Below are 15822 nucleotides of genomic sequence, written 5' to 3'. Positions count from 1 at the left end.
GACCCCTCCTCCTCGCGACCGGGATCCGTAGCGCGCGCCTCGTACCGCCACCGCCGCCGCTGCCGCCGGCCCTCGTACGACCCTTTTGATGCCAATGAGTCAATTCTTTCTCTTGGGGACATAACCGGAAAGGTAAGTGAGGGAAGGATAAGGTTGAACACTATGGATTTAATCATCAAAGCTTAGCTCAAAATAGAAATAGAGTACAATGAATGTGACCCCCTAATTGAGCTACTTTATAGATTACAAGGCCACACACCTTGGACATGAAAAAGATGGATTAGGTCATAATTCCTCTCCTTGCATATGAAAACCAATCTGCCCTTTGGTTTTCTTGCCTGTGTATAGTCTCATTTTCCTTATTTAGAAAAAAGTATTTGCTAACTTTTTCACCATAGGATGCTTAATCTATTAGACCCCAATTTTTTTTTTTTTGCGGTACGGGGCTTCTCACTGCTGTGGCCTCTTCCATTGCGGAGCACAGGCTCCGGACGCGCAGGCTCAGCGGCCATGACTCACGGGCCCAGCCGCTCCGCGGCATGTGGGATCTTCCCAGACCCGGGCACGAACCCGTGTCCCCTGCATTGGCAGGCGGACTCTCAACCACTGCGCCACCAGGGAAGCCCCATAGACCCCACTATTAATAAACATTTAATATTGTGTCTAAAGTTATCTCTAATAATTCTTTCAAATTGTTCACATTTTCATTTATAAGATTTCAGGCTTCTCAGTAGCAAGCTCCTGGGAAATGCTTATTTCCTGTCTCATGTGACAAAGGAATAGGTGCATTAGAGAGAGCAGCACTGAACCCCAGACACTGCATACAATGATTTCTGTCTTCCCAACAAATTCCACCCAACCTCTGAAAAATGACTTCTTACTGAATGACAGTAGAATATGCCTGTGAATGCTGAAATAGTCTAATTTGAACAATTTGCACTCATAATTATGTAAGCCTTTCATCTTTACTGTTTTTAATGACAGATCATAAAAGCAAACAAATAAATGCCCTTGGTAATTGCATTAGCAACCTTGTAGTGTCATGTCTTTCAATATAACTGCCTGCAACCTTTAAATAATATTAAAGAAATGCCTGTTAATTCAATACCTGTTCCGTATTAATCATAAAGAACATAGAATCTTCTTGCAACAGTTACCTACCCATGTTTGTTTTTCTTGTAATGTCTCTCTCAAGGTTCAAGTAATTACTTTCACAACGGCCTTGATTTCCCTTTTTGAGCATCCTGCTGGTGCATGTAAAGATGAAGAAGCAACCGTGACCATTAACTGGGCAGAGCCATGCTCTGGACATCACAAATGTTGCTATACGTTAGGGCACAAACTTCATTGTGGAGACTGGGTCACACAAGGTACTGAATTTAAACAACAATGAAAGAAACAGTCACCTTAGACTTCTACATTTACATTCTTAATGAAAATGTTTCCACACACAGTGTTCAAGTCTAGAAACTAATAATTGATTCCCTGGAGGTTTTGACCTGGACTTTGATATCCCCTGCACACTAGCAGGAATACTTCTTTCTTTTTTTTCCTTCTAAAATTTATGCCTCATACAATTAATTCAGGCGAACTGTGCAGTCAAGAAATCTCAAGACAGGAGAAAATTGTCACAGAATCCATTTAACTTCACCCCAACTCTGATCCGAACTAATTTTGTTTAGTCACATTTGGGTCTACTTAATAAAAGAATTTAACAGGTACCCTCAAAATACTCCCTTGCTTTCTTTATATTCTCATGGGAAGTGTATTAGTTTGACTGCTTTCAGAATGGACTCTTCTCAGTTTTCTTTTCTTTTTTCTCTTTTTTGATATAATGACTGAGTTGCTCTGATCTAGAGTACTTGAGTGGCGGTTTTCTGTGTGATAGGATTATGTTATAAAACAGCATCTATGGAAGGCCAGGACTTTCTTAAAACCTAGTCAACAATGAGTTTATTAGTTTCACAATATGCCTAATTTTTTACAAAATTTGCATCTGATGGTTCAAGATCCAAATGTGCCTTTTCTGCTCTGATACCTCCTTTGGTCTGGACACTAAGGACTATAGTATTTTTCTCACTTCTAAACTGTTACATTAAATAATGCTACATTCCAATGATGATTGGAATGGAAACTGTCAATCTCATTGTTATATTGTAGGCATATTCCTAATGTTCTCTGAAGAAGAGATAGTCAGAATGGACCCAACTGTTGGCTTTTATGGTAGTTTTCCCCTTTTTGAGTTTTAGGAGTTTGGAACTAATTCCTTAATGCATGACCTACAATAATAATATCCCACATGATGAGCTATAGGTTCTGCACTTTTTTCTTCAATGTAAATCATACCATGTCATTGGTACTTTCTACCTATCCTGTAATTCTGGCATGATATAAATTGTGGGAAAACCAAAAGATAAAAGTTTTTGGTCATCCACTATGTGTGACAGACACAAAATTATGTGTTATGTTTTCATAACTTGGAAACAAGAAAGTACTAGAAAGTGAAGAGAGTCCTTGAAAGTGAGGGAGGTATTACAGCTACTTCCAAACAAGCATGATATTTTAATACATAAACTAAAGACTAAAAAGACCGCAGTAGTAAAGTTATAGTTCTTGAAATCTGCTTGTAGTAAGTTCCCTGAAGTTTAGTTTGAGTTCCATGACCTTAAATTAATATGAATAAATAAAGAGAAAAGCTAATAGAATTCTGTTTTTGAAAAGGTTGGGGATGTAACAAGGTTTTAAAATTGAGATCATTTGTCTGAATATGAGTAGTGTCTAAATACTCTCTTCACACTCAGGGAGAGAATGAAAAGCTCTCACTCTAGACTCTGTCACAATTTCATTTAAACCTCTCAAAAACCAATGCTACTGGTGAAGTAATCTGCTGATGAGCTCTTGTCTGTTAAGTTGCAGGACAAGAATTTTTCTCTAGGTCAATGTGAATTCATTGCTCATCATATCTCCAACATATCATTCTGATTTGTAGTTCTTTTACCTACTGACAAAAGAATATGCGAACTTAGTTTAGTATCAGCAGTAGATATTCATGCTTATGACCTAAGGAATCTACCTTTGGAGTTAAGCCTCTAAACCATGGCAATTAGGAATTGGCTATAGAAAAGTTTTATATATATTAAAAAATTAGGGATCTTTGTTATCTAATTTGGATTATATATGTCTTAGCTCTTTGAATTAAAACTCATAATCAGGCGAATAGTCTTTGGAAGAATAGCTGAAAGAATATATTTACTTTAGTCCACTTATTTAAATCAGTCAACAATTATTTATATTTTATGTTCTTTAAAACTGTCTTAGGACAAGGCGAAAGAGAGGCATGGACGTGTATACACTACCAAACGTAAGGTAGATAGATAGTGGGAAGCAGCTGCAGAGCACAGGGAGATCAGCTCGGTGCTTTGTGACCGCCTGGAGGGGTGGGATGGGGAGGGTGGGAGGGAGGGAGATGCATGAGGGAAGGGATGTGGGAACAGATGTATATGTATGACTGATTAACTTTGTTATAAAGCAGAAACTAATTAAAAAAATAAATAAATAAACTTTAAAAAAAAAAAAACTGTCTTAGGCATTGGAGACAGTGGAAGAAAGATAAATTATAGGCTTAACTCAAAAAACTTAATAGGTAAGTAAGAATTAAAGACATATAAAAGCATGTATTCGAACATTGTACAATGGTACTGAAAATTAACTACTAAATCATATAAACAAGATTTTGACTCCTGTTGTAATTCTTAAGCAGGAAAAGACATGAAGAAGAGCTTCAAGGGTGAGTGGTGGTATTTGAAGGATGGATGGGTAGAGGGGAAAAAAGAGAGCATGGTGAACATAAATAAAGGTAGGCAAGTAGGCACAAAATGGAGGGTGAGGTGGACATGAATAGATCAGAGATGGAGTATTAGGACATAACAGTGCCTAGGTCTAATAAGGATGTCTGTTGGAAGATCTTGGCAATCAGGCCAAGTTCACATTTAACAGAAAAAATGAAACAGTGAAGCATTGAAGGTTTTTGAGGAAATTTGGGCAGACCTGATGTAGACAGCATTTAGGAAAATTTTATTTAGTAGTTCTGTCCAGCATAGATTGGGGGGCAAAGAAAGAAACTGCAATCAGATTGGCTAGTTGGGATCATGAGAAAATGGAAATGGTAAAGCAAGGAGAGAAACAAGCAACCTTTTGAAACAGGAATCTTCAGGACTTGAGGTCTGAAATGTGGAATGATGAGCTGTTTTAGAATATCTCACAAAGACTTCTGTTCCCAGGTTGGGAATGTTCTATTTGCAGTTGACAGATGCCCTCCTGGGCCCAATGCTCAGACTCTCCCTGGCTTACTTTCTCAATGTTGACTACTTCTAGGATTCTTTATTCTGAGATACTCCTGATCTGCCACAAAAGAAGAGTCTTTCTTACCAGTATTGTTCTGATACTTCCCTTCCCTTTGCCAAGCTTCATATTTGTCTCTTCAACCATCTAATTCAGATGGACACTTCCTTGTGTAATTTGCAAACTTCTCTATTTTGGCTTTGCTCCTGGGTTCCTACAAATTTCTGTACCCACATCAGAATCTTAGTTCTGTCTGTCATAACCCTCCCAATCCCAGATGTCCCAAATTTGGATGGCTCACTTACAAATCACATTTATACATAAACTGAAAATTAAAACATTATTCTTAGGGCAGGAAATATGTCCTTTATTCTCTTAGTGTCCTTTATAACACGTAGTATAATGTTTCGTACAACTTTCCCTTTCTCACTGATTTAAGCAATCTGATTGTGATGTGCCTTAGTTTTCTTGGAGTGTGTGTGTGTGTGTGTGTGTGTGTGTGTGTGTGTGTGTGTTTATGCTGACCGGAATTCATTGTGATTCTTGGATTTTCATTAAATTTGAAAATTTTTCTATTGCTATTTTTTTCTGAAGTTTTTTGCCTCCCCCTCTTTTTTTTTTTTTTTTTTCTGTAAGATGCTTGATATTGCCCTACTAGTTATGGAGGCTTTTTCATTTTTATTCAGCTGGTTGTTTTTTTAAACCACTATGCTTTAGTTGAGTTGGATTCTATTTCTATGTCTTCAAGTTCCTGAATCTTTTCTTCTGAGATATTGCAGAGTGGTTTCAAAGGGTGAGTGAGGCTGCCTCTGTGGTTCAGGTGGGCTAGCGTGCCCCAGCCTAGTGCCTCAGTTGGGGGCAGCCCTGCAGAGACCTGTGGTGTGGGCTGCAGCCAATGGAGCCCTGACACGAGTGGGGCCACTTCAGAGGGCTGCGGCATAGGTGGGGCCGTTGCCACAGCGTGGGCAGTACCTTTGGGGGTGACGTTGCTATCCCAGTACATTTGGAAGGCAGATTATAAGACCAATGGGCTATTTTTGAGCCATAAAGTTTAATGGAGTTTCCCCGTTAGGTTTTATATTTACTTGAGACCTATCACCTCTTTGTTCTTTCTTCTTTTTGGAATGGGAATGCCTCTCACATGCCTGTTCTATCATTTTATTTTGGAAACATGTAACTTGTTTGGTTTCACAAGTTCACAGCTTGGAGAGCAATTTACCTCAGGATGGCTTGTATCCTGAGTATTACCCATGTCTGATTTAGCTATCTGGATGAGATTTGAACTTAGACTTTAGAGTTGTTGTTGGAATGAGTTAAGACTTCTAGGACTGTTGAGATGTATTTTACATGCGAGAAGGACATGAATTTGGGGAGAGGGGCAGGGGCAGAGTGTATGGACTGGATTTTTGTGTCCTTCTCCCCCCGCAAATTCATATGTTGAAGTCCTAAGCCCCCTGCCTACCCCCTTATAATGGTGCCTTGGGGAGGTGATTAAGTCATGAAAGTGTAGGTCTTGTGAACAGGAAGAGACCCCCAGAGTGCTCTCTCACTTCTTCCCCACATGAGGGCACAGTGAGAAGCAGGGCATCTGTGAACTAAGAAGTAGACCCTGACCAGACACCAAATCTGTCAGCACCTTGGTCTTGGACTTCCCAGTCTCCAGAACTGTGGGAGATAAATGTTTGTTGTTTAAATCACTAGGTCTCTATATTTTGTTACAGCAGCCTGGACTAAGACATTGAATAAACATTATTAAAAATATTTCAGAAGAAAAGAGAAACCAAAAGAAATCTTGCAAATATTGGTAGACTTTTTCTTTTAATGGGGGTTATTTATGGTAAAAAGAAAATGGTCAGGGTGAGAAAAATATATTTACCGATAGTGTATAGTGTAATACTCTATGAATGGCTGTTGAAGAAATGCAGTAGAAGAGAAGATAACTCAAAAAGGAGAAAGTAGAGAATATGGAAAGGTGAAGTATCTATATAAGACTTTGTCTTCTTTCAAGTTTTAGATTTGAAACTCAGGTACCTCTGAAAGGGGACTGGCTTCCGTCCTAAGCAGTGGATGACTGCCTTTTCCCAGATTTAGTCACTGGGATTCGAAGCTTAAATACAACTTTTTTGTTTTTGGTTTGCTTGCAGGTCAGTTATTTCCCTATGAGGAGAATGGAAGGAGGCTGAAATGAGGAGGCAGGAAAAGGAAGAAGGCAGGCTGGAGTCAAGTAGAGGACAGTGGGCTTAGTAGTAATTATGCTTCTTGGTCTGCAAGACTTACTGTGTCAAGAGCAAGCAAACAATGGCTGCATTCATGTGATACTCTTTTTACCCCAGCAACATGAATTGATATTCTTAGACCTCCTCAAGAAATATTTGTAGTGATTTCCTTCTCAGTGTGAGGAGGGAATGTACAATTGAGGAAAGAAACTAATACATGGCAAGTTTGGTGATAATGTTTCACTGAAGCTAATGATAAAATATCTGTAAAATTGAAATGTCAAAAGAAAAACTCAGTTTCAGACATGTGAATATTAGCTTAACTGCTTTAAGGTAAGGTTCATACTTATTTAAAACTTTGGAGGAGAAAATGTTTTCATTGCGTCTGAGTGATTCTGTGTTGTATGTTAACGGAAAAATAATTACCTTCTGAAATACTTGAAAAGTAAGCACAGTGATTTTGGGCAGTAGTGGCAAGACATAAATGTCATCAACCTCAAAGAAGTTTCTCTTTTTTTTGGTCCCAAAGAATTGCCTTTTCATATAGACAATATCATTGGAAACCTTGGAAACCAGAGACTGGAAGTACAGCTCCGGAAAGAGTGAATACTAAATTGCCAATAATAAAAATGATTGACTTTTTATTATGTTGAAAGGTGTTTCGCCCCCTTTGTTTGACCACGGCTACGAGTTTGAACTGATAAAATCACTAATTGCTGAGCTAATTAATGGAACTGTGCCAGGGAATTTAGAATCCAGGCAGCAGGTCGTTTCCTTCGGGAGCCTTCATAATTGATGGGACTAAGTTTGGAAGAGAAGCCAGATTTAGTGTCTTGCTGGAGTGTTTTTCCACTTCCCTGCATCTAAATCAGTCCTGCAGACAAAAATGGTGCACCACTGAGTCAGCTGGAACACTCTGCCGTTCCTGCCAGCGCCGTCACTGGGTCTAAAGCAGTTGAAATCAGCTGTGAGCCACTGGCCTCAGTTTGAAGTAAAAGATCTTTTCCTGCAGCTCGTTCCACAGTGTGGTGGAAGGGTAAGATCCATTGTATTGTGAACCTAGGTCTAATCAGTATTCTGAAAATTCATTAAATGAATTGCATTATTATTTTTAATGCACCTACCAGTGCTGAGTTAGATGTATTTTGATTTTTAAAAATGGAATAGATAGAATTATTCTTTCTTATCTTTCCTCTTTGAAATGGCAGCTGCTCAGAATGTAGAGAGCCCTGTGGTGGTCTCAGAGAATGGGACTCCAACTTCAAAATAAGAAATGCAACTGAAAATAAACTCAAACAAGAGGGCATCAAAGAAAGTTCAAGGTAGGGAGTTTTCCTAAGTCATGTGACTCATAAAGTAAAAGCCCGAAAAATGATAATAAGAATTCCTAGTTAGAAATGGCCCAATTTTCTACCCTGCTATAGCTTTCATCTGTTGGCAAATGATAAAAGAGTGGCCTCATTCTAGCTTACTCTGAGGGTACTTAATAGAATTACTTACTTAGTTTTTAGGCATCACTTTTCATTTTCAAATCACTTTTTTCACATTAACTAATTGCTATTACACAGGGTTATTTTGACAGCAACATGAGTACAAAGATCAATGACAGCTCCCCTTAATGCCTTTTTTATGACTAAGGGGCAAGAGAGTGGAAGAGCTGAAAGTTAGCACCGTAAGGGACAGACATGATCAAATTGTCTTTTATCCTCTCAAATATTATTGAAAAGTAATTTTTAAATGTTTCTTTACCAATCCCCAAACTCAGTGAGAATGTTAAAAACAACTCATATACTTTATCAGTTCATCCCATTCCCTAGCTTGATATTTTAAAAATGTTTTCATCATAACCCATTATTTCCTTTCCTCTCTTCAAGAAGGGAGGAACACATTTACACATTTTTATATATCAGGTAATCTGATTTTAAGGAAATGGCTTTACTTTCACCTTTTACTCAGGCATTTTCAGGAGCTCCGGCATTTTACAATTTAATCAGAAACGGGTTATATCTTGGTTTAGAAATAAAGTGTGAATTGTTGAGCCTCTAATATATAACACTACAGGCCCATGAATGTCACTTGCTAACCTCCAGATTCAAATCTTACAGCAATACTTTAAATACCAGGGCAGAATGTACTTCTTTATATGTCTTTCTTTATAGCCTCAAAATTAAAGAAGATACATGGATATAATGTGGAAACACATGACAAAGCAATTTTCTGGGTAGAAACTATTTTGATTGTAGTGTAATGATATTATGGAATTTCCATGGATTTGAAGATATAATTATAGTGCTGTGTTGTATACTTTATGTATTACAATATTGCTTCATTAAGTCTAGTTATAATAACTCTTAGCATTTTCTGTAAACAAAGGGAATATTTTCATTGAGGTTGCTCCTGTTGAGGATACTTGTCCTCAGATTTTATACTGTTGGTACTTCTAGTAAAGTAGCAGTGTTAGTGTAAAAGTAATCAACCTTTATGCTCCTAAAATTAATTGCTCCACAATGAGGCTCAAAGAACTCAGTTTTATAGGAACTGATTACTCCTTCCTTCCTTCCTTCATTTATCTCTCTTTCTTTCTTTTTTTTTTTTTTTTTTTTGGCGACGAGGATGGGATGCGAATCTTTTTTTTTTTAAAGAAGGAAAGAGTAGATGAGAAAAAGATGGAAAACAAGAGGACATAGGAATACTATGTCCTAGGGGGATAAGTAGCAATAAAAAAGTGAAGAGATCAGGAAAGACTAAAGATGAAGTGGGAGTTTGGTCTGGGATTGAGAGTATGGGGAAGATAAATGTAGTTGGTAATAGAAAGAACTTCAGATCATGTAATAGAAAGAACCTGACATACACACGGCAGTGTGGCTTAGGGAAAAATAAGGATGCAGTAGTACAAAATGGAAAGCTCACAGCCAGACAGGACTGGGCTCAATCTCATCTCCACCTCCAATTAGCCACATGCCTTTGGGTGATATGGCTTTTGGACTGTTTCCTCATCAGTAAATTTGGGATATCTGCCCACTAAAGATGACTACAGGGTGAGGGCATCTGGCATGATGATACCTGGTAATGAATGGGAGGGATTCAAAAAATTACCGGAATAATTATTATAAGTAATCCATAGATTGAGGGAGATGACATGATGGGGGACGAGCAAGAAACATACCATCCAGGTGAACTCTGGGCAGAGTGGAGACATAGACCAGTTTGGCCCTTAGCAGGCTTTTTGTGTTTCACGACATTTCACAATACACTGCTCAGTGAATTATTCTGTTTGCCTAGAGCTCTGTGAGCTCTCCTTTCTGAAAGTCTCCTTTGCATTATTGCACCTCCTCCTTTCTTCTTTAGAAATTGTTTTCTGGCATTGATTTGTAGAACCCCCACATCAAAGATCGGTTAAACTCATTTACTTTAAAGAAGTAGAAACTAAAAAGAGAAGCCCAAAGTGGGTTTTTTTTTTTTTTGGTATTTTTTAAAATTAATTAATTAATTTGGTTGTGTGGGGTCTTAGTTGCGGCAGGCGGGCTCCTTCGTTGCAGCTCGCGGGCTCCTTAGCTGCGCCAAAGTGGGCATTACTGAACTCAGGTTGGGCTGCTCGCCACTTGAAAGTCAATACTTGAGAGACAAGTGCTGGTAGGAATGGAAAGGTTGCTTTATTCAGGAGGCCTGCAACCTGGGGAGAAGGCGGACTTGTGTTCTAGAACCAACTCGGAAGATTCTGCTCGGCCATGAAAGTTTTTAAAGGGAAAAAGGGTGAGTAAACTCATTTAATCATTGAGGTAGGGGGTCAGATTCATCACCATCTCCCATTGCATGCAGACTTGTGGACTCCTTGTGATCTTTCTTTAAATGCTGTCTTGTTCACACAGTTGGCTTGAGGGATTACAGAAGGGGAAGCTGGGGAAAAGATCTGGTCATCTGTTAATCACTTAGTCTTCATTTCTATTTCTTTGATCTAAGGAAAGAACCAACAGGTTAGGCAAGGCATTGTGTGATCAAAAGATTTGAAAGGTGTGCTTGGGCAGGAGGTGAGTAGAGCATGGGGGCGCCTAGTTTAAAGGTTAGTTACAATATAGCTTTGCCAAAGTGACAAGACAAAAGGGGCTTCCTGCAGAGAGCTGCTTCCTGCAAAGGGCTCTTCCCTGCAAAGAGCAAAGCATATCCATCATTAGTAACAGAAACTTTAAGAATCACTTGAAAAAGCAGTTGAAGTGTTTTGCAATCCCAAATTACTTTGTAGCTGGAGATTAATTACCTGAGTTCTTCAGATCTATCCTGGTTGGGCTTCATGAGTAGAAGGGGGGAGGTTCCCCAGATCCTGATATTTTATACAAAATTTTGTGTGTGTGCACATCTTTCTGGTGGAGAAGGTCTATATCTTTCATCAGATTCCCAAAGGGGCATTAAATATCCCAAATTTTAAGAACTATGGTTTAATTCTCTAGACTATAGAAGGGTGGCAGTGCTCTAAGGAATGTATTCTAGTGTCTTGCTGCTCCAAGTGTGGTCCTAAGAGAGCATCAGCAACCACAACTGCAGATCGTTAGCAATGCAGCACCTTAGGTTTTCTGAATGAGTATCTGCGTTTTAACACCCATCTCTAGGTGACAGTTGTGCATACTAAAATATGAGAAGCCCTGTTCCAGTGGTCAGGAGATCAGATTTGACTTTGTACTCTGGCTCTGCCAAACGCTAATGTCCAATCCCGACTGGATTTTTAATATTGCACATTATATAACATTAAACTACCAAACTCAGAATCAGAATGCTTGGGCTCTAGTTCTGAGTTGGACAGCAGTCAGTTGCTGACTTTGGCCAAATCTTTGAACCTGCACGGGTCTCTATTTCTTAGCCTGTAAAATAAAGGAGTAGATTCGTCTTCTTTGAGCTCTGATTTTACCTTTTGTTTCCCACACATGTGTTTTGTCACCACTTATCTCTTGAAATGCTCTCTTTTTGTCAGGGCCCACCAAATATCTCCCAAACCCTGAAGCCCACACTGGTTTCTTTCATCTTTGAACTTCTATTATAATTTCTGTACTACTCAATTTATCCCTTTATTGTATACTAAAGTTTTCTGTAGTTGTTTGATTTACATACCGTTTTTTCCAAGTTTGGGACCATCCAAGCTATGTCTATTTCTTCTCTTATTAAAGGTATCATAGCACAGGGCACGTAGTAGACGCCTAATAAATCTGAAGATTGGAGGCTGTGTTTTGAGAGAGGACATCTATATGTGACACATGAATAGCCCCAATCTTCTTAGTTTTAAATTGGTCATATTAAAACATATAAGTCCCAGTTGCTTTTAGAAGCAATCATCTTAATAGAATAAGCTCAAAGGGAAGAATGTGTTGAGCTATACTTCTGCCTCTCAGAATTTCCTTGCCTTTAGTAATTCGGAAATGTATGTATTCATATATATGTGTGTATATATATGCATATGTATATACACACATCTATATAAAGCAAATTAAATTCTTTCACCAAAATAGTAAGACTATTTCCAAGTTAGTTACTAATAAGTTAGCTTGCCATTTCCAGCACAGCTAACAATACAAATACTGTGGTTCTCACTTGGAGAAAGAATTTTTAAAATAATCTTAAAATGACAGAGGGCAGAAGACTCCTGTGTTAGAGAAAAAAGACTTCATTACTCCCAGCACAGCAAGCCCCATGAGTATCCTCATATTTGTGTCAGTTCCCCTTGACACCCAAGTCCCACAGAGGCAAAGCAGACAGTTGCAGGTGAATGCCTGCACACGCAGTGGGTCATGTTACAGGAGAGGAACCCTGAGTTTAGAGAACGTGAATCTTCTACAGTGGGCAGGCGCGTGCTATCTTTTGCTCCAGAGTTATTCTTGGTAGTAAATTTGTCTATAATTTGCTGCAAAGGGAGAAGCGATCTTACATTCCAAGGCTGTTTTCCATGTAAACATCTTTAACAAGATAGTGTGGAATGAACTGCTGTCAGGGATTAGTTTCATAAGAAATGCAGGAATGCTAGTGATCCATTGAGAATTGTATTCCAAGAGTGTTATTCTTGATTCTGTATAATAAACGGATCAGAAACATTTTCAAGAGCTGTTCTATTAAAGCAACTTTTCTTAAGGTGTACAAAGTTCCAACATCCCTCTTTATGTGAGGCAGAAATTTGGGCTTGAGGTCAAATCAGAAATCTTTCACCTTGGGGCACAAATCATTGTCTTAGTAAAATGCAAAAGAGAACTGCCCTCTAACCATGGAGGGCTTAGTGGTTTGAAGTTGGTGACAGAGCAGCTATGTCTTTTGGAGCCCGAGAGTCTGATAGGAATGCACAGGTCGTTCTGACAAAAGGCAGCAGGATCACTTTTGTTGCTTGGGAAGTGGGATTTGGCTGCCCGTCTAGTACTAGATAATCAGGAACAGGGGAACAGCCAATCATCCTGGGCTTCTAGCTGTGTTTGTGACTCTTGGCAGAGCATTGAGTCCAGGACACCCCAAACATTCTAGACCAGTCAAAACATAAAAAAAAAACAGTGGATTGGGTGTGAGCCGGACCTTGAGAGCAGCAGATGGCTGCTGAGCTCCTGTTTGCCTGCTTTAGACCCAGGAGGAAGAGCCCAGCATTTTGGCCAGGTGCTTATATCCCGAGAATCCCACATGATTATTGTGATTAATATTGTTTCCTGTCATGTGTTCTAATTAAAAAATTTTTTAAGCTATCGGGGGGGAGGAAAAGTCTGGATGCAGACTTTGATGTAACTTTTCACTGTGGGTTCTTTGGTGAGAGAAGGGTTTAGTGAGGTGTTTTCTAAGTGTCAGGTTGCATCATCATAATCTGAGTTTAATTTTTAGTTTTATCTTTTAAGACAATTCTGTTTTGCCTGTATCTTTTGAGAAATCGACTAAAGGTTGTTTTCTTTTCTTTTTTAATCAGTTACTTACAATGCGTCCTTAGATGCTGTTATTTCCAGTACAACCAGCAATACAAACACTGTGGTGCTGGCATGGAGAGAGAAATCAAAAAAGCATCTTAAAATGACATCCTTCAACATTGCCCAGGGCATTCGTGCTTTTGATTACCACTCTCGTCTCAATTTAATTGGTATGTAAAATAAATCATGATAACTATGAGGGACTCATCAATAGTCTGGGATGCATATCTGCACGCATGGAGCCTCTTCACCATGTTGCTTTATTGCCAGAGAGACCAACTTGAGCAGCTCACATTTTATTATGTCTGATAATGATGCATTATGATGTGCAGCGTATATGCACTACATTGGGGTGACAATATGAGAAAGTTCCCCAGTGCTTTAATGAGTCTTTTTATCAGAATTGGTGGGGAATGTAAAATGACATAGAGAAAGAATGCAGTGTCTGCCTTCTGCCATCTTCCTAACATCACCAGATGCTCAGCCTAAATACATCATTTTCTTATGTGTGTGCGTGCACACACGCACACACACACTCACTTACTAGAGAAATGCAAAATGTAGAATGTTTTTCAATCACCTTTCAGAATACAACTTCTAATGCTTTTTGAAAAATTTCAGATTTGTCCTTTAGCATACTAAAGGAGAGTTCTTTATTTGATGTAAATTTTAGCTGAAGAAATAAGCAATAAAGGTTTTCAGGCATTATCTATTTAAATAAAATATTTAGGTATTTTGAAAGCTGATAATTTGATATATATGATATTAGTTCAAATGTTATAAAAAAGTGAGGTATTATTTTAAAAATTAATAAGGTAGTACAGAGAATGAACATACATGGCCTACAGAATGGGTCATATTAACCCTCTTTCAAAAATTATCATTTATATAGAGTATATAAATGATATCAGCTAAGCTGAGTCTCTAAAATTCCCAACAATCACAGCTGACAATCATGGTAAAAAGAGACCTTGACTTTGAACTCAGGAATATGCCAACATCAGACTTTCAAGGAGGATTGTAGATTTATTAGAGAAAGCTGGAGGAGTTAGTGAATTGAGTTTGGGAGGACTCAAATATCAACCATTGCATTGATTCATTGATTATTTCAGCCCCTTTATACTGATCGCTACCTTGTTCCTGGCACAGTGCTGGTATTACATATTACTGTATGCAGTAACACTGAGGGTAAAATTTATCAGTTGTCTTACTAATTTCATACTATGGGGTAAAGACTTGAAACAAGAGTGGATTCACTTCCTCTTATTGCCATAACCCTTACACTGGGTATTAATCCAAATAGGGGTCTGCCATTTATGGCGATTCCATAAATGTGAATAAGTTCAGCTCCACACTTGACCCTAAACAAGGGAACGACAAGAGTGCTCTGCTGAGTTTCCCCAGACCTGATGAAGCACTGTGCTCCCAGTTTTTGATGTGCTCCCTGAATATAATCAGTTTGTGTTTAAAAAAAAAACAACAAAAAAACTATTGCCTCAATAGGGCAAGTCAAACATATATTTCTGCTGCTTATTTGCTTGCAAATACTTGATTATTTACATGACAGTGAAAATAATTGGTTTCCTTACACTTTTTCATTAATTTGGGAACTTTAAATATTGTTTTAGTTCTCTCTTAACCCTGGAATAATTTTAACATGGTCTGCATTCCTAGGCTGTGATGGCTGTAGAGGGGGAACTTTGGGACTGGGAGAAGGATTTTCTCCCCTCCGGGTTGGGCTACTGGTTGCCTCTTAATGGAACTGTCTTGTCCTTTCACCCCATGCAGACTCCTTCTCCCCTCCACGCTGCATTTCAGCTATTTCCAGTGATAGCATCCATGCATTAGCCTGGGCTATTGGACAATCATAAGATTTTCCTTCCTTCAGGACGAGGGTGCATTAGTGCTCAGAAGGCTTTTATCAACCTACGGTGATACAGTATGTGATATACTCGTTTCAAAAAAAAGTAGAGTATTCATGTTATTAAAAACATTTTTTTTCTTTCTAATTCTGATTAGCAACTGCTGCCTTAACAATAAAGTTTGCCTTTGGAACCCCTATGTTGTCTCTAAGCCAGTTGTTGTCCTTTGGGGTCACTCAGCCAGTGTAATAGCTGTCCAGTTCTTTGCTGCAAGAAAACAACTTTTCATCTTTTCCGAAGATAAAGTTAGTAACAGTGTGCATTTAATTTATTTAGTTCTGCCTCCCCAGTTCCTACGCAAATGTGTCTTTGGTCCGAAATTCCTCTTAGAGCTGGTGTAGATTTTTATAATATAGTGACTTACTACTGTGTTTTTGGAAATCTGTATTTTAAAAATGATACTGATAGTAATTTAGGAATAGTCCT

At 38.6% G+C, this 15822-nt stretch overlaps 1 protein-coding gene across 1 annotated transcript in view; it reads left to right on the top strand.

Annotated features, from left to right (window-relative positions):
• WDR49 (WD repeat domain 49) overlaps window positions 1-15822 on the top strand; it is a gene marked incomplete at both ends in the record, with an annotated part of 147948 nt that overhangs the window by 37054 nt on the left and 95072 nt on the right. The window contains 5 exon segments of the mRNA XM_081235345.1: window positions 75-132; window positions 1196-1370; window positions 13477-13644; window positions 15494-15499; window positions 15502-15641. Of these exon segments, the coding sequence (XP_081091471.1) occupies window positions 75-132; window positions 1196-1370; window positions 13477-13644; window positions 15494-15499; window positions 15502-15641 (547 nt within the window).

This window comes from Mesoplodon bidens (genome assembly GCF_964165515.1).
Source record: "Mesoplodon bidens genome assembly, chromosome: 5".
NCBI lineage: Eukaryota > Metazoa > Chordata > Mammalia > Artiodactyla > Ziphiidae > Mesoplodon > Mesoplodon bidens.
The sequence above is the reverse complement of the archived record's forward strand: the minus strand, read 5'-3'. Positions and strand labels throughout refer to the sequence as shown.